Here is a 24,489-nt window from a genome sequence, read left to right on the forward strand (position 1 = left end):
GGATGCTCTAGAATCTAAAGGATTTAAAATTAGTTGGACTAAAACAAAGTACATGGAGAGCATTTTTAGTAATAATAAGAGTTAAAATGAGGAATTAGTTAAGATTGTTGACCAAAAGTATCACAAAATGACCACTTTCGATATCTTGGGTCAATACTTCATGAGAGTGGAGAGTTTTAAAAGGATGTTGCTCATTGAATTCAAGCGGGATATGCCTTTGAAGTTTTGTGTGATTGTTGTGGTACCGATATGTAATAAGATGAGGAAAGTAGACATATATGGTTTGGTCATGTTCAATAGAGACCAAGAACTGCATTGTTTAGGTGTGAGTTGTTTTAAGTTGAAGGCTCTAAAAGGGCAAGGGAAGGCTCAAAAGGTTGTGGATGGCAGTGGTAAGAAAAGACTTGATGACCTATGGTCTAAATGAAGGTCTGACCCTTGATAGGGTGGAATGGTGGAACTGGGTTCATGTAGTTGACTCCAATTAATTGGGATAAGGCCTAGATGATGATGATGACACATAAGGGCAACTAAACCCAATCTGGTAAGATTTGGTGATTCAGTCCACCTAAGTCCTCTTTAGGCCAAATCTGCCAACACGTGTCTATGACTCACATAATGTGTGTATTAGATGCATCAATTCACCCCATCTTCGAAAGAAGTTGTCCTTGATTAGAGCCAATAACAATATATCACAAATGATCTGCCTTGCAATGCGTTGCAACTAGGATCAAAGTCAACCAATAGCATTAAATCTGAAATTCATATACCATTGTCCAAAACCAAATTTCCACTAGTGATGATATCCATAGAGTCCATGACAATCACGCAACACATGTGCATAAACCCTCTCAAGTAATGCGATTGGAAAGAGCAAGATATTCCCATGGTGAAAAGCAACAGACTATATTAAATCTGATAAGAGGATAACATGCTTTTTTATAACCATTCTTACATATTCATATGTAGGTCCTTTTGATAGCCAATTGGATCGCTGCACTCTTTTCAAACACGCCATTATTTCAATCTTTAAACAGGCAATCTTTGAAGACTTGGGTTGTGGAGATACATGGATTGCTAATGGATAGTTTGCTGGGCTTAATTAGGGGCTTGAATTGGGCCAACCATTCCACCGGTGTAGGGTATTTTGGGTTTTGCATCATCTGGGAACAAGAACAGAATTAGTGTTTAATTTAAGGTTTAAGGGCATAAAAAGATTTGGTTTAGGGCTAAAGGAATGGGATAAGTTGGGGAAATTTGGGAAATCAAGGTGTTTTGAGGTTACAAAGATTGGGGATTTAAGAAACTAGGGTTGTAGGGTTAGGGAGATTGGGACTTTTGGGAAAATTTGAGAAAAATCAGATTTTGGGATTGAGGAACATCAGGGGAAAAATAAACAAGAGAAAAGAAAATCGTAAGATTCTACATGCTCTGATACCAATTTGGTGTGACCAAGATTAAAATAAACTAATTGTAGCCTGCATGCTCAAGTGGAAAAGCTACACATGATAGCTTCATTAAGTCATGGATTTCTTGAAGATTGGAGCCCCAACACACTAATTCCGTGAAGTAGATCATTGAGTTATGCTCTATTAAAATTCTTAAGAACTAATCTAATGCCTTTATTATGAGCATCAAAGGGAAACAATGATGCAAGGCAACATATTGAAGCTTTGGTACCAAGCTTGGTATAGGAAGACTTGTATTGATCATCACACCAAATGCAATTTGAGGAATTATTCCCCAAATCAAGAAAATTTGTGTATAGAAACTTCGATTTCATTTTACTTTTCATGAAAGAATCCTTTGAATGTATATGCAATGATCCCAGATCATAACAACTGTAATATAATAATAACCATGCATTACTTCTAATCCTAACCAATAAAATATTCCTAAATCCCTTAACAAACATACAAGCATTTCATCACTCAGTTCATTTCACAATCGCGTGATCTTGGGCTTCCTTGAAAGATGATTAAATCCACTTGTAATGGACCTATTTCGTGTCTTTCGATGTTGTCTGGCACCTAAAAAGTAGCCCACAAATGAAGCAATGAAAATAACTAATTTATGCGCCAAGTAACTAAATTGGGTAAGAAAGGTCTATTACATGCTGATTAAGACAAAAAGCTATTGAAATACTGATTGAAATAGGACATCAACACGTGTGGACCATATGTATCCATAAAACAATTAGTCAGATTGTGGGCCTGCAAAAGATTGAGCATTCTTATCATGAGGTCCCCCTTTGAAAGATTAAATTATGGAATTATTTGATCCATTGAATGGATGGATGATTGCGCCTTTCATTAACTATATGGATCATGGGAATCCACCCTTAGATTTGCATCAACAAGCCTTTACTAGTCATGCATCCTTGTGTAATTGCACAATGTAGATACTAACAATGTTCATTTTATTTGGTAGAATGTGCTTGATTTTTTTTTAATTAGTCTAATTGCCACTACAATTTGTGTTCAAAGTTCGTATTTTTTAAAACTTGGTAGTGGTTCATATTTTGGTGAAACATTATATTATGTTTTAAGTAATGTGGAAATGAAGCATTCAAAGATCATCTTAATTTTAGCACAATAGGCGTGCATTAATAATTATTGGTCCTAATTTTATATGAAAAGTTTGCAAGGTATACTGACTTTTGTTTGTTGTTCTATCATTTGTGAAGCATGAACAAAACGCTTTCAAGATACAACAAGTGTTTGGATTTTTCTGGGTCTTCTTTGGTTGAGTATGATGCAGAGGTATGTTGTTTCATATTGTTTAGTTGTAGTTTCATATTGTTTTGTTATAGCATCTAAATTGTTTTACAGTAGCACTGTGGCAGATTATGATTTGTTTCTCAAGATAGGTTGAGGGTCACTACAATAGTTCATTTTTAATGAATCCGAAATCATTTGTTTCACATAATTAAGTAGGTATCTTTTTATGATGGCCTTGTTTAGATTAACTCAAGAAAATTTCTGAATGCATTTAAAAAATTCTCATTATGTCATTTTTGAAGTAAATAGGAACATTTCTAGAAAGATTTTATTATCTCTTCATCCTATTTATTTTGTTTTCCCTTTCCACTTTATGTTTCTTTTGAGATAGGAACTATGACTTCCATTTTGTTTGTTAGGATCCGTGTGATTTAGATGTAAATCTGACAGAAAAACAAATAAAGAAGATTTGATTATTATAATGTATTTCTTAGGAAAATGTACATCTTATAGAGAGGATTTCTATCCATAGATAATACATGATAAGGACTAATTAATACAAGATAAGGAAAAATCTAAATACACTACAGTACATTGATAGTACAAAAGAAAGTCCAAATCTATATAGTACTCCACAAGAATATGCACGAGATAACCTCCTCCAACACTCTCCCTCAAGCTGGAGCTTAGATATCGATCATGCCCAACTTGCTTGTAATAGAAGTGACCAATCCTTAGGGAGAGATTTTGTAAACACATATGCTAAATGCTCTTTGGTGCTGATAGAAGGAGCAATGATTTCTTTTGCAACAAACTTTTCTCTGATGAAGTGACAACCGACTTCTATGTGCTTAGTCTGCTCATGGAAGGCAAGGTTTGTGGAGATATGTATTGTGGCTTGCTTGTCACACCCCATAGGATCCCAAATAGGGAATCCTAATTCCTTCAGTAACTTCTTAAGCTAGAGTAACTGACATGTAGTGTGGGCCATTGCTCGGTATTCTGCTTCCGCATTGGACTTGGTCACAACCATCTTTTTTTTTTTTTTTTTTCATTACATTTCCAGGTGACTTTATTACGGCCAACAAAAGTATAATATCCAAAAGTTGATCATCTTTCATCTGGACTTCTTGCCCAATCTGCATCTGAATAAGCTGTGATCCATTAGTGTCCTTGGTGTGAAAATAGAATCCTGTGCTTTGTGCTACTTTAATGTAACGAATAGTACGTTTAGCGACCTGAAGGTTTTTAATAAGGAGATTGAAGCCCCTTTTGTTCACTCAGGGGAGCAGTTGGCTGATATTTTCACTAAATCTCTTAGTCGGGACTCCATTGTATTTTTTAGAAGTTAGGCATGATTAATATATTTTCTCCAACTTGAAGAGATTAAGAGAATATATGTAATTGTTTTGGGTGTGTGGGTGTATATTTCTTTGGACTCTTCAGGAGTAGTTTACTTTTTCTCCCAACTTTGTGTGTGTGTGTGTGTGTGTTAGGGTTAACACAACCACTCTTTCTTTTTGCCCTAAACCTCTTACTTTTTCCCTCAACTTTGTGTGTGTGTGTGTGTGTTAGGGCTAACACAAACACTCTTTCTTTGCCCTAAACCTCTTTCTCCCTTTCTTTTCCTCTCCTCTCTTCTCTCTTCTCCCTCCCTCCCTCTCTCTCTCCCTCACAACTTTCCACTGTTACTGATCTTGTTTAACCAATCAAAGATTTGGAACATGAATTCTCATGATTGCTTGGCAGAAGTTCAATGACTGGCTGCCAACTTGACACCAGTACTTCTCCTTTGCGTGGCTTAGGAACCAGCTGGTGAATTGCCATCATGCGGAGTTGTTTAAAAAAAAAATCATGGATGTGTATGAAGAAATCTTATGGTTGATAATCCAATTTATGATTTGATTCAAATGTGCCTCTATTACAAGGTAGGAAACTAGGAATTGATTGTCATGAAAATTGCATCAATTTTTTTGATGTCCTATTCTCAACCATTACTGGTTTTTTTTTTTGCTGTGAGTGTTAGTTAGAAGTTATTAACTAATAATGACAAATTAATAAATGCATATACATGTAGTGAATGTTCTAGAAACTATTTAGTTTTATGTACAAATTAATTCTAGTTACTTGTAAATGTTCTAACACTTTGAGGACATGCAATGCTGCAGTCAGTTATTCTCGTCTTCCTTATACTTCTTTTGATAATGGGACTTTGGATGATGATTCATAGAAATATTCTTTTCAAGCTCGTTGTTGTGAGAACAGACATCAGCAGATGTGAATTTTGGTTTTCTGTGTTTGTTCGTATGAATTCTGAAAAAAAATCATATGCCCAAAATGTTATTTAATTTATCTGACATCATAAACTTGTCAAAGAGAATAATTTATGCTTTTTGGGACAAGTCAATCGGCTTTCTTCGGCAATCAATTCTGTGTGGAGATCCTTGTTTGTATTTTTCCACACATCATGATTAATTATATTTGTCTATTTTAGATTGGAGGTCCCCTCTTTAACCTTTTCTTCTTCTGCTTGAAAAGAAGCAGCAAGCTAGGGAGATGAACATTCTGAAAGATGAAATTGTGAAGCTACGAATGGCACACATGTATGTCTTGTAAATTTGTGATACATTGTAGTTTTTTACTTGTTCTTTATTTCTTTCTTTATTCTTTTATTACATATTGCACAACCCATCACCATAGTTTCTATTCTTCCTATAGGCAGATGATGGGTAAAGAACTAACAGGATTGAGTTTGAATGAATTGCAACACCTAGAACATCAGTTAAGTGAAGGGTTATTGTCCGTGAAGGAAAGGAAGGTAGGAAGAAATCTAAGACTTCAATTCCATGACTTGTCAGCTTGCCTTGAAACTTTGTCTATACGATGCAAAACTGTGGAGGACAATCTGTTGGTCCAGTGTTGCATCATTTTACAAGTATTTTCTTGGACCTTTTCATCATTTCTGTATTGAAATTGTATTGCTTCAGGAGCAGTTATGGTTGGAGCATCTCGAGAAATCAAGATTACAGGTACACTGGATTACTGTTGTTGCCTTTTATTTTAATGCCATATAATGACTCCTCTTGCCATCAAAACTTTTGGAGCCAATCAGAAAAACATCTAAGCCAATATGACTTGTTTGAGTTGACTGGTTTTCTAAGCCACCTAAGTCTGTCAAAGTTTCCTTGTAACTGGGTTATCTACTGAAACACATGGCGTCGTAAGTGTTAGTCCAAGTCCATTGCGTCTTTGCGGTGCCACATATGCAGATTGGCTTTCATAAATAATTGAAATTAGATTTTGAGCGGTTATGGTTGGAGCATCTCGAGAAATCAAGATTACAGGTACACTGGATTACTGTTGTTGCCTTTTATTTTAATGCCATATAATGACTCCTCTCGCCATCAAAACTTTTGGAGCCAATCAGAAAATCATCTAAGCCAATATGACTTGTTTGAGTTGACTGGTTTTCTAAGCCACCTAAGTCTGTCAAAGTTTCCTTGTAACTGGGTTATCTACTGAAACATATGGTGTTGTAAGTGTTAGTCCAAGTCCATTACGTCTTTGCAGTGCCACATATGCAGATTGGCTCTCATAAATAACTGCAAATTAGATTTTATATATCTATATATATATGTATGTATGTATGTGTGTGTGTGTGTGTATATATATATATATATTTTCATTCATTGTTTGGTATTATGATTCCATCAAGGCAAGTGGGATTTTGCATTTCTCGTACTCCAATTTGAGTTAAAATGATGAGTAAGGGAAACAATGTCCGGATTTATAAATAATTGATGCCAGTTTATGCATTAGTTGCATGAACCTTCTACCAAGGTGTTGCTCTTAGTTCAAAGTCATGCTTTAGACTCAAGCTTGCACTCCTACTTCCTGAAGTTCTACACTTGCTAAAAATTTGAAAGGGACACTTGATCCAGCATCCAAATTTCCTTGGCTTCTCCTCACACTTCGTGCAACTAAGGTTTATTCTTCAATATATCCTTTCTAGGCCAGTCACTGTCAGGCTTGTAACAGGTTGGCTCCTTTTTAATTATTTTAGTTGCTAGATATTGTCTATAGATGTTATCCTAGTACCCTTCCTTGCTGGTTGTTAACTGCTGACTAGGAGCAGGATTCGTATTATAGAAGATTCCTGCTATATCATTCTTCTGGTTTCTGTCAAGACCTCACTCTTTTAGTTTCTGAATCTCTTTTTTCTGCCTTTTCAACTATACAGCAATTCTCATGGAGTGCACTATTGTCCTTGTGTTTTGCTGCTGTCACTACATAAAAAAATCTCGACTATTCTGTCATTTTCTACATCTTTAAAAAGATCGATAGGTCTTTTAGATTTCTTCTCTGTTAATTAACTTAATAGTTCTGTCATTTTCTTCATCTTTTTTGGCTTAGTCTATCTTTCGGATTTCTAGTAGTGTTTGTGTTGTGGTTGATTGTGTCACTAGGGGCTCGCATGTCAATTGATTCAAATTATAGATTTTTTTAAAGGTTATATGAGAAAAAAAGAAAGAAAACTATGTGGACAGTCTTTCCCACCTGTAATTTTAATTATGCCTTTGATCCTCAGGCTCATGTTGATTTCTTAATTTGAAATGGCATGATGTAAGAGGAACCACCTCTTGGATGATTATAATGTGTGTATTTTCACTTGGATCCTGAATTTTGTGGATGCAACTGTAAGGTCCATAACATCAAATACGGCATGGTTTCAATCATTCTAGGTTGTACCCTTACCCACTTGAATTGGAATTAGCGAACATGACTCATGGTAATAGGACTCTGCAAGAGTTTTTTATTGCCTCATTTTTTTATTTGGACTGAGGTGGTTATGATGATGTGTACGTATCTTGAAGATGCTATTTGGATCTATTGAGTGTGACAGGTATGCAGTGCTCTCATAGAGTCATAGTTATCACTCTTTTGTAGCTTTCCTCATACCATGTATCTTTCTCATCTCTTGTAACAAATCATGCTTAAGAGTACCATTTTCCCCTTCCTCCTGGTTTCCTTCTCCTTTTTCTCTTTCTTGTCTTTTTTGTTTTCTTGTCTGCCCATTTAGGGCCAACCTGGCCATTAGATGTCTCTATAGAGCCATTCAATTCAGCCAATGGGCCTCATATGGCCTATCAACGGAGGACGCAGGCGATAGCAGGGAACTCAGGCCCAGCAACCATCGGTCCATCACAACCACCCCAATAAGTTCAACCAATGATGACAATGGGGCACTCATGCCCAACTGCCATCACCAGCAGTTCCTTTAAGATCCACCGTTGGCAGTAGCAAAGCACTCAGGCCCTCCTGCCAACACCAATAACCCCAACTGGGCCAAAAAGATCACAGGGCTCCCGGGCCTCACTGTCATCATCGATAGACCATAAAGATCACATTGATGACAAAACTGCCGACAGGATTTGATCAAATAGAGCCATGTGGCTCATCAATCTAATTGACAAGCAAGTAGGGGCCTTTTGAACTGGTTTACTGGCAAGCAGAGGCCCACCAATCTGATTTCCTGACAAGCAGGGCCCCACAGATTTGATCTGCTGGCCGCTAAGAGCCCAACAGTGAGTTCAGCGGCTGGGGCCTACCGATCTGACCGATAAACTTATAGGGGCCCACCAATTTGATCAGCAGGCCCACAAGGGCCCACCGTCAATATCCAGCAAGGGCCATCGGCATGACCATGTCTTTCTGGCCCATCTGTCCATCAACAGGTGCTTTCTGTTCATTTATTCCCTCTGTGTTTTATCTGTTGAGAATGGCAGAAAACAACTAAATTCAAGTGGGAGGTAGTTATGAACATCCCGGGCTACAAGTTACCATGCTTGAGAATGTCAGAAAACAAAACTATATTCAAGTGGGAAGTAGTTATGAACATCCTGGGCTACAAGTTACCATGGTTAAACTTGATCTACAAATTATCTGGAATGGCCTCAACCACTTATACTTTTAGCAGAAGAAAATTGGGATAGATAACTGGGAACACAGGAGCCTATTGTAGTTGATCCATCCCATGAGGAGTGGGAAAGTGACAATTTGATAGTGATGTCACAGCTCCTTCATTCTATGCAACCAAACATTCGTTGTGGATTGGTCTTTTTTGAGGGATGCAAAGGAGATATTGGACACCCCAGGACATGAAATTCAAATATGATGTGCAAGATTTTCAAGCATTAGATCACGTTAGTTCAAAAACAATTACACAAAATTCCATATCCCATACAAAAGTTCAAGCATTCAATCAAGGGGAATCTATGCAGGCCCAGGCCTATGTAAGCTAGGGCTGGATCAATCAAAATTATAGACCAAATAATAATCAGAGGGGGGTAAATTCATCCACACATGCACAAAAATAATTCCCCAATCCAAGGGGTTCACAGATTTCAATTTGGGGAACCCTAAGGTTGAAGAAAGGGTATAAAATTAGGGATTTGAGTAATTTAGGGTTAGGGTTAGGGATTTGGGGTAAAAGAGAGGTGAAAGAGAGGAGAGAGATGAACCAAAGAAGCATCACATGTGTGGACAACGGTGAAGGACCAAATGGACGTGCGCTGGAGGTGTCCCACACGTGTGTGGGGCCCACAAATCAGGAAATTGCTAGCTTGGCCTTGGTTGGCCAGGGGTGGGCCACAAAACCTCCAAATTTCAGCCTGATTCGATGCACGGTTTGTACGTAGTGTTCCGCTGAAGTTTCAGCCCTCCTGCAGGGCCAGATTCTGGAAATCTGCTGTAGGGAGAAAAACGGCTGCAATAGAGGATGAATTTGAAGCATAGATGATTGTAGGAGAAGAAAAATATGGATGATAGAAGGTGGGGGCGAATCGGGATAGGTGTGGCTTCGCACCATGGTAGTCAGCTCTTCGAGGAAGGGAGGGTTTCACACTCAATTGAATCTCCACAAATTAGAAATTTAGAGGAGTAGAAAAATGCAGAAATTTTATTAATCTTTACTGAGAAAAAGACTACAAGGGGTGCATATTTATAAGAAAACCCTATACCGTAAAACTCGTGCCATGTACGCAACCTATTACTTGGAGACGAAGTAATAAAAAATAATAACTAATCAAAGCAATCTAAGCTGTCCATGATATTTCTAATAACAATAATAAGCAAAACCCAAAGTACTAGATTAACTAGGATAGTGGGCCATGATCATGAGAACCCATGGTGGGATTCACATGATTATCGGGTCCACTTAAACGAACCCAAACACAACACTCTAACTAGAGGCCCTCCCTTGACGTCATCATCGATTCAGATTGATGGTGGGGTCCTCTTCCTCCTTGCGTATGTGCGTAGGGGGGGCGTGCGTGTGCGCGTGATGTCCCCATCAGCATATTCTCACAATGATGACATGGCAATGGCATGTGTCTCAGTTGCATTGTGAAATAACTAAACATGCAGCAGGCTGAAATGTCAGTAGAAGAATATTTTTCTTCGATGAAACATGAGTTTAAAGAATTGGATGACCACAATACCTCGCTCACTTTCCTGAAGATATTAAGAAACCAAACAAAAACTTAGCATTTTTATTTTTTGGCAAGACTTTTAGTTAAAAGGATACAAGAATCTCTATCAACCCCGAATCTGTATATCATTACATTTGAGGAGAAGTAGAAGAGAAAACATGATTGGACGAATCACATCAGTAAATGAGAGGTATGCTATTGTTTCAACTTCCAAAGCAATTGACCTAGTGGCCCTCGAAAAGGGCAGACCAAAGTTTAGATGACTAGCGTCGAAAAAGAGAAACTACAATGTAGAAAAAGATGGCATCTAAAGGAAAATTTCTAGGATCTACATCCTCATTTGTCCTACCGACAGTCTCACAGTTTCGTAGTTTGTATCTATGACATGGTTCTAACAGGATACAATGATGAAGAGATTATAAATTAATATAATGTAGGAATTTGACATACAACGTTGTTTTCATCATTTGCATTGTCCTCCTTCAGTTTTAGGGTTTCCAGAGGGAGGTGGTAGGGAGGAAGAGGAGGGGTGGCAGGAGAATCACTAAGCAATATACAGGTGCATAGGTGATGTAGGGACATGTGATGACCTAACCCTAGATGCATGTATAATCAGGTTAAAGAATGTTCAAATAAATACACCAATTAACTAATTGTTTCCAATCAAAGGGATTAGGTAAATCTCAATACAAAGATAAGGTTATTCCGTCAGGATCATGCCCCTTAGCATAAGATCATGTAAACAGTAAAAGTGGAGGACCTAGGGATATGGGGATATCCCAGATCTAGCATAAGTCAGTCCATGGTCAAGTTTGGATCTGATTCTACTGACTAACCATCCCTCTTTTCCGTTCAAACTAGAAAAGGGATATCCAGAGAGGAATGAAAGGGGTGAAGAATGAAGGGTTCGAGATGAAGAAAGTACAGGTCCTTTTTGTTGTCAAAAGAAAAGAAAGATGATGATTCTTACATTTTCCTGCACCTCGAAGATCTAGAAAGAAGGAAACCTGAAATCGGGGTAGAATCTTCAACACCCAAGGGCCAATCCTGAAACCCTAATTTCTTAAATAAAGAGGAAGAAAAGAGACAAATTTCTACTCATTCAATAATAATGAAAATAGGGTTTCTCATAACGTATATATAAGCTATGGAAAAAGTAAAAGTGCACTAAAGCCCCTGAAAACAAGAAAAATAACAAAAAGATAAAAAAACAAAGAAAGTACAATAAAACCTTGAAACAAGAAAAAAGAATAAAAACGCCTAAAACTAAAACACCTATGTGGTAGGGTGTGAAATCCAACCCATGGATCTATGGTCAGGGTGCGATCATGCCACTCCTGCACTTGTAGCGCGTCAGAAAATGGGTTCATCAACTCCTTCGCTCCGGTACTTTGTCGGCAACGCCTCCTCCTTTGGTACACTCTAAAGGGTGCACCACTGATGTCCGCATCAATTCTCCCCGGGTAGGAAGAATTTGCCATGGCGAAAGTGAATTCTTGTATCTCTTGAGCAAATGGGGGTCGATGTGTTGCAGCTCTGTCTATGTGATCCAAGAGTTATCTGTAATGGGCCTGTTCCTCAATTTGACTAGGAATTTTCGGAAACCTCCGGAGCGAGTGAAAACTGCCTTGGAGTCCAAAATTTCCTCTATCTCGTCTCTTCTTGGTGCATGTGGAAGAGAATGTAAGATGGGTACAGGAAGATCAGGTTGTGGCCAAGGTCCATATATAGGGGGGGTCTAGGAAGAAACAGGGAGACCAGTGGATAAAGGTAATGGTTCGTGAAAGGGACTTAAATCTTCCATATTAAATGTGGAACTAATGCTCATGGTAGCAGGGATATTAACAACATAAGCATTAGACCTTAACCTTTTCACAATTTTATGCAGGCCTATGCTATGGGCATGAAGTTTCTTCACGGATCCAGGTGGAAACCGATCAGACCTAATACGAATCATGACGTCATCTCCAAGTTGAAAATCCCTAAATCTCTTGTGAGTGTCAGCAAAAAGTTTATAATGTTCATTACTTGAATTAAGCTTCCTCCTGATCTCACTATGGTAATGCATGTATATGCTGGGCGAGGACTCTCCTAACTCTGAAGGATGTTGTGGGGTAGCCATGGGGATCAAATCTATGGGGGTTCGGGGTCTAAGACCTGAAACAATTTCAAACAGGCTCATTCTTGTGGACCTGTTCACTGAAGAATTATACGCGAACTCTATTGTGGGAAGAACAATGTCCCAGGTCATGTGGTGGTCTCCAACCAGACATCTTAACAAATTCCCTAGGCTACGGTTTACTACCTTTGTTTGACCATCTGATTGGGGATGATATACTGAAGAAAACTAGAGCCTTGTACCCAAAAGATGCCAAAGAGTCTTCCAAAAATAAGTAGTGAACCTAGTATCTCTGTTCAACACGATGGATCTAGGTACTCTGTGGAGTCGCGCAACCTGCTGAAAGAATAACTTAGCAACAAGGGAGGCATATGAGGTCTTATAACAGGGTAGGAAAGGGGCCATCTTAGAAAATCGATCAACAACCACGAGTATGGAGTCATGCTTACGAATAGTCTTGGGAAGCTCAAGCATCAAGTCCATACTGACATCTTGCCACGGGGTATGTGGAACTGGCAAAGGAGTATATGAACTTGTATTTTGCTTCCTTTGCTTTGCCAGTTGACATGTCCGACATTGCCTTACAATCTTAACCACATCTCGCTGGAGATTACGCCAATAGAAACGATCAAACACAAGGGCAACTGTTTTAGCTCGATCAAAGTGACCTGTCATCCCTCCAGCATGTAGCTCCCAAACTAGAAAATCACGGAGGGATGTTCGTGGGATACTGAACTTGTCCCATCTAAAAAGATATCCATCTGGAAGGACAAACTCCGCACTCCTTGAGGGTGGGTCACTAGACAATGACGCATAAATGATCCCAAAATCCGGACAGTTTGAGTACTCACCTTGAATTGCTCAAAGCTTGTAACTTCAATACTCATGGACCGCAGCGTCATGATACGACAACTAAGTGCGTCAGTAACCTTATTCTCTTTTCTGGCCTTGTGCTTAAGCACAAACGTGTACTCTTGAAGAAATTGTGCCCACTTGGCATGCTTAGGGCTCAACTTCCTTTGAGAGCTCAAATATTTCAAGGCCTCATGATCAAAGAACATGACGGATTCTTGCGGTAATAAATAATGCCGCCAATGGCGCAATGATTGCACAACCGCATAGAACTCTTTGTCATAAGTGGAGTAGCATTGTTTAGCCTCATTCAACTTCTCATTGAAAAAGGCCACAGGATGTCCCTCTTGGCTTAACACTCCGCCTATGGCAATTCTTGAAGCGTCACACGCTACCTCAAAGGCTTTGGTAAAGTCAGGTAGATGCATGACTAGCGCTTCCGTCATCTTCTTTTTAATTTTCGAGAAAGCTCGTGTCGCGGCTTTAGTCCATTGAAACTCCCCTTTTCGTATGCAATTGTGATGGGATCCATAATCGAGCTAAATCCACGGATGAGCCGCTGTAGAATGTAGCTAGGCCGTGAAAGCTTCGCACGTCGTGTATAGTATGGGGCTTAAGCCAATTGACAATGGCCTTGACTTTCTCAGGGTCTGCAGACATACCCTCTGACGATACAACGAACCCCAGGAAGATAACACGCGAGGTTAAGAAGGAACACTTCTTGAGGTTTGCATAGAGCTTTTCTGCGCCAAGGCATTGCAGACCTGCCTCAAGTGCTCGATGTGATGGCTAGGGGACATACCATAGATGAGGATATCATCAAAGTACACAACTAAAAGCTTGCCCATAAAGGGTCGCAACACTTGGGTCATCGCCCTTATAAACATACTTGGGGCATTGGTTAACCCGAAGGGCATAACCAGCCACTCGTATAGCCGTCATTCGTCTTGAAGGCAATTTTCCATTCATATCCCAGGCGAACACGAATTTGGTGATAGCCACTCTTGAGGTCAATTTTCGAAAAGATAGTAGAGGTGGCCATTATGTCAAACATGTCATCAAGCCTTGGGATTGGAAACCGATACTTGACAGTGATCTTGTTTATGGCTCTACTATCAATACATATGCGCCACGTGCTGTCTTTCTTAGGTGCAAGAAGCGCGGGCACGGCACACGGGCTCAAACTCTCACAAATGAATCCCTTTTTAAGCAATTCATCCACCTGACTCTTTAACTCGGCATGCTCGGTGGGGTTCATTCTATTGTGAGGGAGGTTTGGTAGGGTCGCCTCGGAGACGAGATTTATCGCATGCTGAATGTCTCGCATCGGTGGAAGCTCGCTTGGAAGGTCCTCAGGGAAGACATCCTGAAGCTCCTCTTGGATTGGATGAGCCTCTTGGGGTATACCCATAGCAACCTCCGGTGTACTCTCCCTAGCCAGTAGGCTGTACACCATAGTCCTTACCTTGGTCTCTCTCTCAAACTCCTTGGCATCTATGATGTGGAGAGACTTCGATTGAAGCGCCCTTTGACTCTTTGGACCACATGGGGAGGCAACATCTTTTGCTCCTGTTGACAATTTGGGAGGGAGCGGGCTCAAGACAAGTTTCTTTCCTTCATGCTTAAATACACAGTTATTCGTATGCCCGAATATTGTGACATCTTTGTCATAGAGCCATGACCTTCCCAAGATGATACGACCAACATCCGTAGTGACCACAACACACCACAACTTGTTCTTGTATGGTCCAAACTCAATTGGAACAAGGCATCGCTGGGTCACAGGGAGGGATGTCACATCCACCCAAGAAACTCTGTATGGGTTGGGGTGAGGGACTAGCTTTAACCCAAAGCGACTCAAAGTAACTGGGGAAACTACATTCTCACAGCTCCCACTGTCTATGATCACTTTGCAGTTCTTTTCTCTGCACTTTGCGTAAGTGTGAAAAATGCTGGTCCTACGCCAATCTTCGCTTTTCTTCATCTGCGTCAAGGCGCACCTCATCACTGCAAGAGGGATAGTCTCCATAGTATCATCCTCGGCATCACTAGCCGGGTCAAGGGAGGGGAGAATGATCTCCTCATTATCCTGGTTACCATCAATTTTATCTGCCACTTCTTTTTCTGTGGGGTGTTTGGAAACAAAGGTAATCTGCCCACCCTTATTCGAACACTCGACAGCGATGTGACCCATGCCACCACAGTAGTATCATTGCCCTGGCATCGCGGGCCCAATACTTGGTTCAATCATATTATTATTTCAATTTCTGTTAACTGACTGGTTACTAGGTTGAGTTCTGGGTTGAATTCCGACTTGGGGTCTCGCTCCTTGCGGAGCTACTCTAGGCATAGTAGGTCAAAAATCAATCCCCCCCACATTGGATTGGCGCACACAGTGTTCACACCCCAAGTATAGGGTTGCGATGAGGTAATAATCTCGGTAAGACTGAGGTCGAATCCACAGGGACTGAACTTTGTACGTAATCTAAAAGTAACTTGAATTAGAACTAGGCGAAGATGAAATCTAAATCAAGTGAATATGAGGGAATAATGGTGAAATATTAATCTAAAACTTGTAGAATTCAAAGGTGGGAAAGTAAGGATTCAGAGGATCTACTTGTAGAGGTCAGAGAGATCTACGCTTGATTCATGAACTCAACTGGACTTCGAGTCCCATCTTCATCCAGTTGGAAGATATATCACTAAAACTCAATCTGAACTTCCTTTGATCTAGTTTTCAAAGAGATGAAAGGTATGAGAATTAGAGTTGATTCCATCACAAAACCATGCCCATGAGACAAAGTAAACAACAGAATTAAACCAATCCACAACCAATCTGAAAGATGTATGAATGTTAGGAAGGATTCCATCATCCAACCATGTCCAAGGGGCAATGGTGAACAATAGGGCTTCCTAACTTCACAATCAAAATAATGAAAAGGAAATACTCAAAGCCATCACAGATTTATTGTAATTTCAGTAACAACAAACCATTAAAAACTGAAAGCATTCCTATTAATCAAACTATAATCAAATTAGTTCATAACATGAATCAAGACCATAGAATCCTTCCCATCACACCACAAGCTTCACCTCTTAGCCCTAGCTAAGAGGTTTAGCCTGACATGATTGGGCTAGATTTCTCAAAAATCATCAGAAAAACAATAAAAAAACAAGCAATTCTAAACTCTCTCTCTTTCTCTCTCTTCTTAGACGTCCAAGCACTGGATGCTTCTTCCTTCTCTTCTCCTCTCCTTTATATAGAGCAAGGTGGAGGGTTGGTGGAGAACGTGTGCAAGGAGAGGTGGTTGGATTTACGCAGTAACAGGCGTTAGGCAGTAGAAAACGCAAGCAGTTTCACGTTTGGACTGAAATTTTGGACGATCGACAACCTGTCCTTGGAGTTTGGCTTCATGGTTGAGGTTATGGCCCCCTTCTGGAACTTCTGGATGGTTCAGATCATCAAATCGATCACAATCGGTGGCCCACAACACCCCGCAACGTTTGAAAAATCCGGACGTGTGTACGGTGCAAATTTTATTACGTTGGATGCTCGGTGGGCCCCACATTGGCGTTTTCGGAGAAATTCGACCCGTTCATTGGATTCCTGGGGAAATTTCAGTCAGAAAGGAGTAGTTTTGGTCGAGTTTTGGTACAGTCCACTGTATAAAATCAACTCGCCGTTCATCTTGTGTTTTTCGACGATCCACATGTGCGTGTGTGCATGGGGCCAAATGGCCACCTAGGCGAGGGTCACGCCCCCTCTCTGGATCGAATGGATGGTCCAGATCATCAAGATGTATGAGGGGTGGGCCCCACTAGCCAAAAACGGCAATCGGCGGTGAAGGCGCTGTGGAATTTGGAAATTTCTTTAAAGATATATCGGTCAACGCACGCTGACCGATTCCTTGAGGTATGATGCGTCCAGCCATATACACACCGTATACATGTGTCGCGTGTGTGGATCCCAAGGTGGTGCTTGTGTGAAATCTGCTCCATCCATCCATTCTGTCACCTTGTTTAAGGGGTTGAGACCGAATTCGAAGCATATCTAGATGTCAGGCGGGCCCTAAATCAGGATTTGAAGGGCTGCTCTGTTCATTGGGCTACTTCAACAAAGATCCAATGGCTAGAATTTGACGTGTACGGTTAATTTATGGTCCTCAGGCCATATATGAAGTTACGAGCCGAACGGATGGTGGGAACCCTATAATCTTGCATTCTGGTTGACTTTCAGACCCGTTTAACGTGAGTGGCGTGATTTTCTCGGATCTCTGGTGTGTAAATTCTTTGATCTCGGTCCCATGGGGTCCGTCCCTTGCCTTGTTGACTTCAGAGCGTCAAATCCACACTTTTAGTACCCTTTTTCAGTCCAGGCTCCTTATTACACCCTACATCACAAACACGGTTAAAATAGGCCGTTAAACGGTATCATGTTCATAAAACCATGCAATAATTGGGGTCTAATATGCAATATTTGACCCTCAACACAACTCCCAACCAACATTTTGCTAGCCCCGAGCAAAGTATGCGAAAAGTAAGTTGAGAATTACAAGACAATTTCTATAAACTCGAGTGATTTTTGAAAATCAATCCAGATACTAGAATTCTAAGATTCATAAATGTTGGGTATTACTTCTCCTAGACTCAAGCGCACGGTAAACTTCATAATCAAGTTCAAAGTATTAATTCATCAATTAGAAAAATTCTAAACATTGAGTTCCATGGGTATATAGTGAAATCTCGACTTATCAACATTAAGATTCAATTCTTTATTTCATGATATCATTGGTAACCAACAAGAGCATTTAGGAGACGCAAAACCTGAACTAAAACTTGCCTCACAGATCATCCTTTCATTCTACCAACCTTTTATTTTTCCATTAAAAATAATGCCAAGGAGGGGAATCAAATCCTCACCTATAGGGAGTAAACCTATGGTGAAGACCATTCGCCCAACCCTTTCTGAATGTCAACCTTGGGGAATCGAACCTTCACTTATAGGGAGCAAACTTATGGTGAAGACCATTCGCCCAACCCTTTCAATTCTTCTTTATAAGCATGATGGTAAAATTTCTGAGGCTGGTTCTTTTCATACTTAGTGATTACTAAGTTAATCCTTTAATATCGAACTGAAACCTCAATGTGTAAGCGAGATGTGGCATGTGAAATCATGACTCAATCAATGTTTACAACTTCTAATCGTGGATTAATAACTCGAACTTAACTGTGAAATCTAACAGATAACTGAATCCAAGAGTCGTAAATCACCAACATTCCGTATCTAATACTTCTCAAATCACGACTATCCTTCAAAATCACTTCGAATTCACAAGAAATTTCCAGAAAAATTTTAAAAATTTTCACAATTTTTACTCAGAACTAAGAAAATACTGATTAGTCAACCTAATCTCCCACCACCAACCTAAAATCTACATTGTCCTCAATGTAAAAGAAATAAGCATGCAATGCACATGAGACAACGAAGGTAAAGGAGAGTGATGGAAAGATAGTACCTGGACGAAGAAATTGAGAGGCTTTTCCAAAGATATTAGTGTGAGAGCAGGTCAGCACAAGAGTGAAACTAACAAAAGCAAACTATCCTAAAACAACTGGGAAGTAAACTAACCTTACGGCATAAAGCCGACTATCCTAGAACTTCATAAAGCAAACTACCCTAGTCTTATGAAAACAAGGGAAAAACTACTTAGTCATGCCGCAAGGTTCCTCTCCGTCCAATATCTTGATAAATTTCTCAGTAGGATCATCCAAAAGCCCTTTGCAATAGGCTTGGATACCCTGGAGCATGAATGTCCATCGAAATTTATGGACCTCATCAAAAATTTGTCGTTGATTTGCCTGAGGTATCCAAAGTATATATGATTTACCTGTGACAGAAAAAGTTTCAAAATTAGTATCCCATGGTGAATCAGAGACTACAAGTAAATAAAACTCAGAAAGCTTCTCAGAAAGTGATGTAGTCTCGACACATTCCGAAGTTTCAGACTTCGGTTCAATTTTCAGCTCTTCCTCCCTTAATGGTAAACAGTCAGGATTTGGGGAGAAGAGGCTTCAGAGTAAGGGTTCCTTCGGTTAGTAACAACTACCGAGATATTCTCTTGTGAGGCATCCACTATTTCTTTAATCATGGGATCGTTTGAATCTGGAAAGTACACCAAGCAATCGTCCAAAGAGTTGGAAAATTCCACATTGAAATCTATAATGAGACGCTCAAGGACTCCATCGTCTTTAAAAGTAGATGGAGGTACGCCCTCTTGCTCCTGCCCTGCATAGACGGATTGAGGTTCAGTAGACGAAGTATTGATGTGAGGACTCTGTTCATTGAAGTTACTCAGTAGAGGCACTGAATCATCAAAAGTGTACAGCTCAGATGGTGGCCTTAACTGGGTGGTTTCAAATTCCAGAGTCATATCGAGCGACTCGTCCCTCTCCTGAATCATATCATCATTCAATTAAGGGAAGTGGTCCAAGTATGTCTCACAAGAGTTAGAAGAGTCGGTTGTAAAGGGCTGTTCCTCCACATTTAAATTAGGCATGTCAGATGAGTGGAGTAGATCCTTATGACCGATCACTTCGTGTATTTCTTGATCATTGACCTGGACCATACTTGAGATTGATTCCAGGGGAATTTGGGCTGCACATTCATGATCGTCATCCCAATACTCATCATCGTCTAATTCTGTGCAGTACACACTTGGGATGGGATCGCTTTCCTCACATTCTATTCCTAAATTGGGTTAAGGTTCGAATAAACTAACCTCTACCTCATCATTGAAATCATGTGTGTCATGTGAGTGAAATGTGTCACTATCATTATATTTGAAAGACACCCACGTCTCTTGATCATTCGTTTGACAGTCATCGAGATCGACTCATCGAAAAATTGAATCATATGCTTATTAATGGAATCCAACTCCTCATTCGTAATTTTAGTTTCTTCCACAAGTGAGTTATGATCACTTTCTTCACATTGTGCTTCTAGATTGGGTTGAAGCTGGTATGAACCAGCCTCTTCCTCATTAAGATGCGACTGACGCTCTTGAATGGTGGTTTCAATCACCTCTAATGATTTTGTCATATCTGCGATTGCTTGTGTGACATATTCGTTGAATTGTTCTTGAGCACCTATGTATTTTTGAATTGACGACTCTTGGATTATTTCCGGTTGAGTCTCATAAATAGGGAATCCAAGGGAGTAGTCATTAAAATCAATTGGCGGTTCATCTCTCCAATTTTGATGTTTCCACTGGTTATAGTCATACGGGTCATAGGTCGGGAGTTGATATGCGTCATCATTCCAATAATCACGTATTGTTTTCTTAACTGGTGGAGTGTAATTATTCTCCCACAGATAATCATTGAAGGACTTCTTAATCAGTGGAGCATCATATTTAGATTAGTTGAAGTAGGTTTCAGAAAATATTTGAGGCATACGCTGTTTCCAATCATAATCATCATACATCCTTTCCTAAGATTTCTTAGCTATCTTAGCATACACACGTTCCCACTCTTGCATGGTGAAGCCTTAACTCTAAATCTAATCCTAAAAGAAAAAAAAAATCCTATAGAAATAAGAGATCTAGATAGAGGAGAAGTTAGAAAGAAGTTACCAGATTGGAGGTTGCTAAGTTAAAAACTCTGTAAAACAAAACAAAACAAGTCAATTTCTAAAAATAGGAAGTTCCTAAAACTTAAAATAGAAAGTAAACTAGTTTTTAAAAAAAGAAAAATTTCTAAAAAGTAAAATAGAAAGTTTCTAAAAACAAATTAGGAAAGTTCTAAACCTAAATTAGAAAGTAAGTTAGTTTCTAAATTAAAAGAAATTCAAGAATTAGAAAATTTCTAAAAATAAAACCCTAGTTCTAAAAATAGAAAAGTAAAGAAATTAGAAAGAGATTACCAAATTAGAAGTTTCTATCTCAGAATCCTACAAAACAGGAAAGTTAGGTTAGTTTCTAAAAATCAGAAAAACTTAAACCTAAAGTTAGAAAACCCTAATTTTAACCTAATTCTAAAACTAGTCAATTTCAGAAAAATGTAACCGTTACTCCCCGGCAACGGTGCCAAAAACTTGTTCACACCCCAAGTATAGGGTTGCGATGTAGTAAAAATCTCGGTAAGACCGAGGTCCAATCCACATGGACTGAACTTTGTACGTAATCTAAAAGTAACTTGAATGAGAACTAGGCGAAGATGAAATCTAAATCAAGTGAATATGAGGGAATAATGGTGAAATATTAATCTAAAACTTGTAGAATTCAAAGGTGAGAAACTAAGGATTCAGAGAATCCACTTGTAGAGATCAGGGAGATCTACGCTTGATTTATGAACTCAACTGGACTTCTAGTCCCATCTTCATCCAGTTAGAAGATATATCACTAAAACTCAATCTGAACTTCCTTTGATTTAGTTTTCAAAGAGACGAAATGTATAAGAATTAGAGTTGATTCCATCACAAAACCATGCCCATGAGACAAAGTAAACAACAGAATTAAACCAATCCACAACCAATCTGAAAGATTTATGAATGTTAGGAAGGATTCCATCATCCAACCATGTCCAAGGGGCAATGGTGAACAATAGGGCTTCCTAACTTCACAATCAAAATAATGAAAAGGAAATACTCAAAGCCATCGCAGATCTATTGTAATGTCAGTCACAACAAACCATTAAAAACTGAAAGCATTCCTATTAATCAAACTATAATCAAATTACTTTATAACATGAATCAAGACCATAGAATCCTTCCCATCACACCACAAGCTTCAGAAAAACAATAAAAAAAACAAGCAATTCTAAACACTCTCTCTCTCTCTCTCTTCTCAGACGTCTAAGCACTGGATGCTTCTTCCTTCTTTTCTCCTATCCTTTATATAGAGCAAGGTGGAGGGTTGGTGGAGAACGTGTGCAAGGAGAGGGGGTCGGATTTACGCAGTAATAGGCGTTAGGCAGTAGAAAACGCAAGCAGTTTCACGTTTGGATTGAAATTTTGGATGATTGACAACCTGTCCTTGGAGTTTGGCTTCATGGTTGAGGTTGTGGCCCCCTTCTGGAACTTCTGGATGGTTCAGATCGTCAAACCGATCACAATCGGTGGCCCACAACACCCCATAATGTTCAGAAAATCCGGACGTGCGTACGGTGCGAATTTTATTACGCTGTGATGCTCGGTGGGCCCCACATTGGTGTTTTCAGAGAAATCCGACCCGTTCATTGGATTCCTGGCGAAATTTCAGTCGGAAAGGTGTAGTTTTGGTCGAGTTTTGGTTTAATCCACTGTATAAAATCAACTTACCGTTCATCTTGCATTTTTCGACGATCCACATGTGCGTGTGTGCACGGGGCCAAACGGCCACCTAGGCGAGGGTCACACCCCCCCTCTGGATCGAATGGACGGTCCAGATCATCGAGATGTATGCGGGGTGGGCCCTACTAGCCAAAAACGGCAATCGACAGTGAAGGAGCTGTGGAATTTGGAAATTTCTTTAAAGATATATCGGTCAACACACGTTGACCGATTCCTTGAGGTATGACGCGCGTCTAGCCATATACACACTGTATACACGCGTTGCATGTGTGGATCCCAAGGTGGTGCATGTGTGAAATCTGCTCTGTCCATCCATTCTGTCACCTTGTTTAAGGGGTTGAGACTGAATTTGAAGCATATCCAGATGTCAGGCAGGCCCCAAATCAGGATTTTAAGGGCTGATCTGTTCGTTGGGCCACTTTAACAAAGATCCAATGGCTGTAATTTGACGTGTATGGTTAATTTATGGTCCTCAGGCCATATATGAAGTTTCGAGCCGAACGGATGGTGGGAACCCTGTAATCTTGCATTCTGGCTGACTTCAGACCCGTTTAACGTGAGTGGCGTGATTTTCTCGGATCTCTGGTGTGTAAATTCTTTGATCTCAGTCCCATGGGATCCGTCCCTTGCCTTGGTGACTTCAGAGCGTCAAATCCACGCTTTTAGTACCCTTTTTCAGTCCAGGCTCCTTAATACACCCTGCATCACAAACACGGTTAAAATAGGCCCTTAAACAGTATCATGTTCGTAAAACCATGCAATAATTGGGGCCTAATATGCAATATTTGACCCTTAACACATAGTGCTCCAGTTCCTGCACCACCTGGCAAGCATGTTCTAGACTGGTGACCATGTGAAGCGTGAGCTCTCGTTGAAGCTCAGGCCTAAGGCCCATACAGAAACGGGAGAGAACCATAGCAAGGTCCTCATCCACATCGCACCTCATCATATATTCATCAAACTTGGCGATGTATTTCGTCACCATCATGGATCCTTGGCGCAAAATGTGCCATTGATCCAACAACCTTTGCCTGTAAGAAAGGGGACATTCTTCTCTCGCAACAATTCTTTCATCTCAATCCAAAAGAGAACCGGCCCCTCTCCAGATCGCTTACGGGGAGGCTCCACATTTCCCCAATATAGTTTTGCTTGGCCCACAATTTTATCTTGGCGAACTCGACTTGTCGTGGGTCTGGCAGACCGTGCCACTCAAAGAAGTGGTCCATGTTTGCTAACCAGTTGGAAAAAAACTTTGGGGTACAATCTCCCATCAAAACTAGGGGCGTCAACCTTGATACCCTTCATGACCCTAGAAACAGGGTCCTCGTACTCATGATATCTTTGGGGGTGCTGATGACGCATCCCATCATGGCCCTCCCATTGGGTGGGAGGAACAGGATCACAATTGTGTGTGGGTGGCTATGTATATACCCCATCGTGTCTGTTGCCTGGCCCACAGGCCTGACCTATGCCCAAACCATCCATAGGTGGTTTAGGACTCACAACTTGGAACTGATCGACAACCCCAGTGTTAGGGGTCGCCTGGGCTCCATCTACAGTGGCGGTTGGAATACCAACCTCTAGACGCACAACTCTCTCCTCTAGACGCGTGAACATACCATCTTGATGTGCAAACTGCTTCGCGGTATCATCCCTTAAGGTTCGAAATTGTTGATCCATTTTCTTAGTTAGGCCCTTCATAGCTTTGTCAAATTGATCGGAGTCCATGGTGTAATGGAGACCGAATCCACGAACAGAGTGTGTGGGCATACATCAAGAATGACAAGTAAATGGTCCTAGATCTATGTGCGAGAAAGGGTAAAAATGATGATACCAATGCAATATAATTACCCTATATGGCCTAGATATATATGAGGACTCAATAAAACCTAGGAAAAAGGTCTAATTAAACTCAACAAAATAAAACCTAAACGATTTTTAAAATTTGGGTAAAGGGTTTTTGTAGAAAAATTTCACCAC

General features: G+C 40.1%; 1 protein-coding gene across 2 annotated transcripts in view; it reads left to right on the forward strand.

Annotated features, from left to right (window-relative positions):
* LOC131225844 (agamous-like MADS-box protein AGL15) overlaps nt 1–24,489 on the forward strand; it is a 43,414-nt gene that overhangs the window by 4,578 nt on the left and 14,347 nt on the right. The window contains exons 2-5 of one of the 2 annotated variants that reach the window (XM_058221439.1): nt 2,687–2,762; nt 5,259–5,323; nt 5,439–5,538; nt 5,708–5,749. In XM_058221439.1, the coding sequence (XP_058077422.1) occupies nt 2,687–2,762; nt 5,259–5,323; nt 5,439–5,538; nt 5,708–5,749 (283 nt within the window). The remainder of the gene's footprint in view (nt 1–2,686; nt 2,763–5,258; nt 5,324–5,438; nt 5,539–5,707; nt 5,750–24,489) is intronic. The other variant, XM_058221440.1, reaches the window with a different exon arrangement.

The sequence above is a fragment of the Magnolia sinica genome, chromosome 14 (assembly GCF_029962835.1).
Source record: "Magnolia sinica isolate HGM2019 chromosome 14, MsV1, whole genome shotgun sequence".
Classification (NCBI taxonomy): Eukaryota; Viridiplantae; Streptophyta; class Magnoliopsida; order Magnoliales; family Magnoliaceae; genus Magnolia; species Magnolia sinica.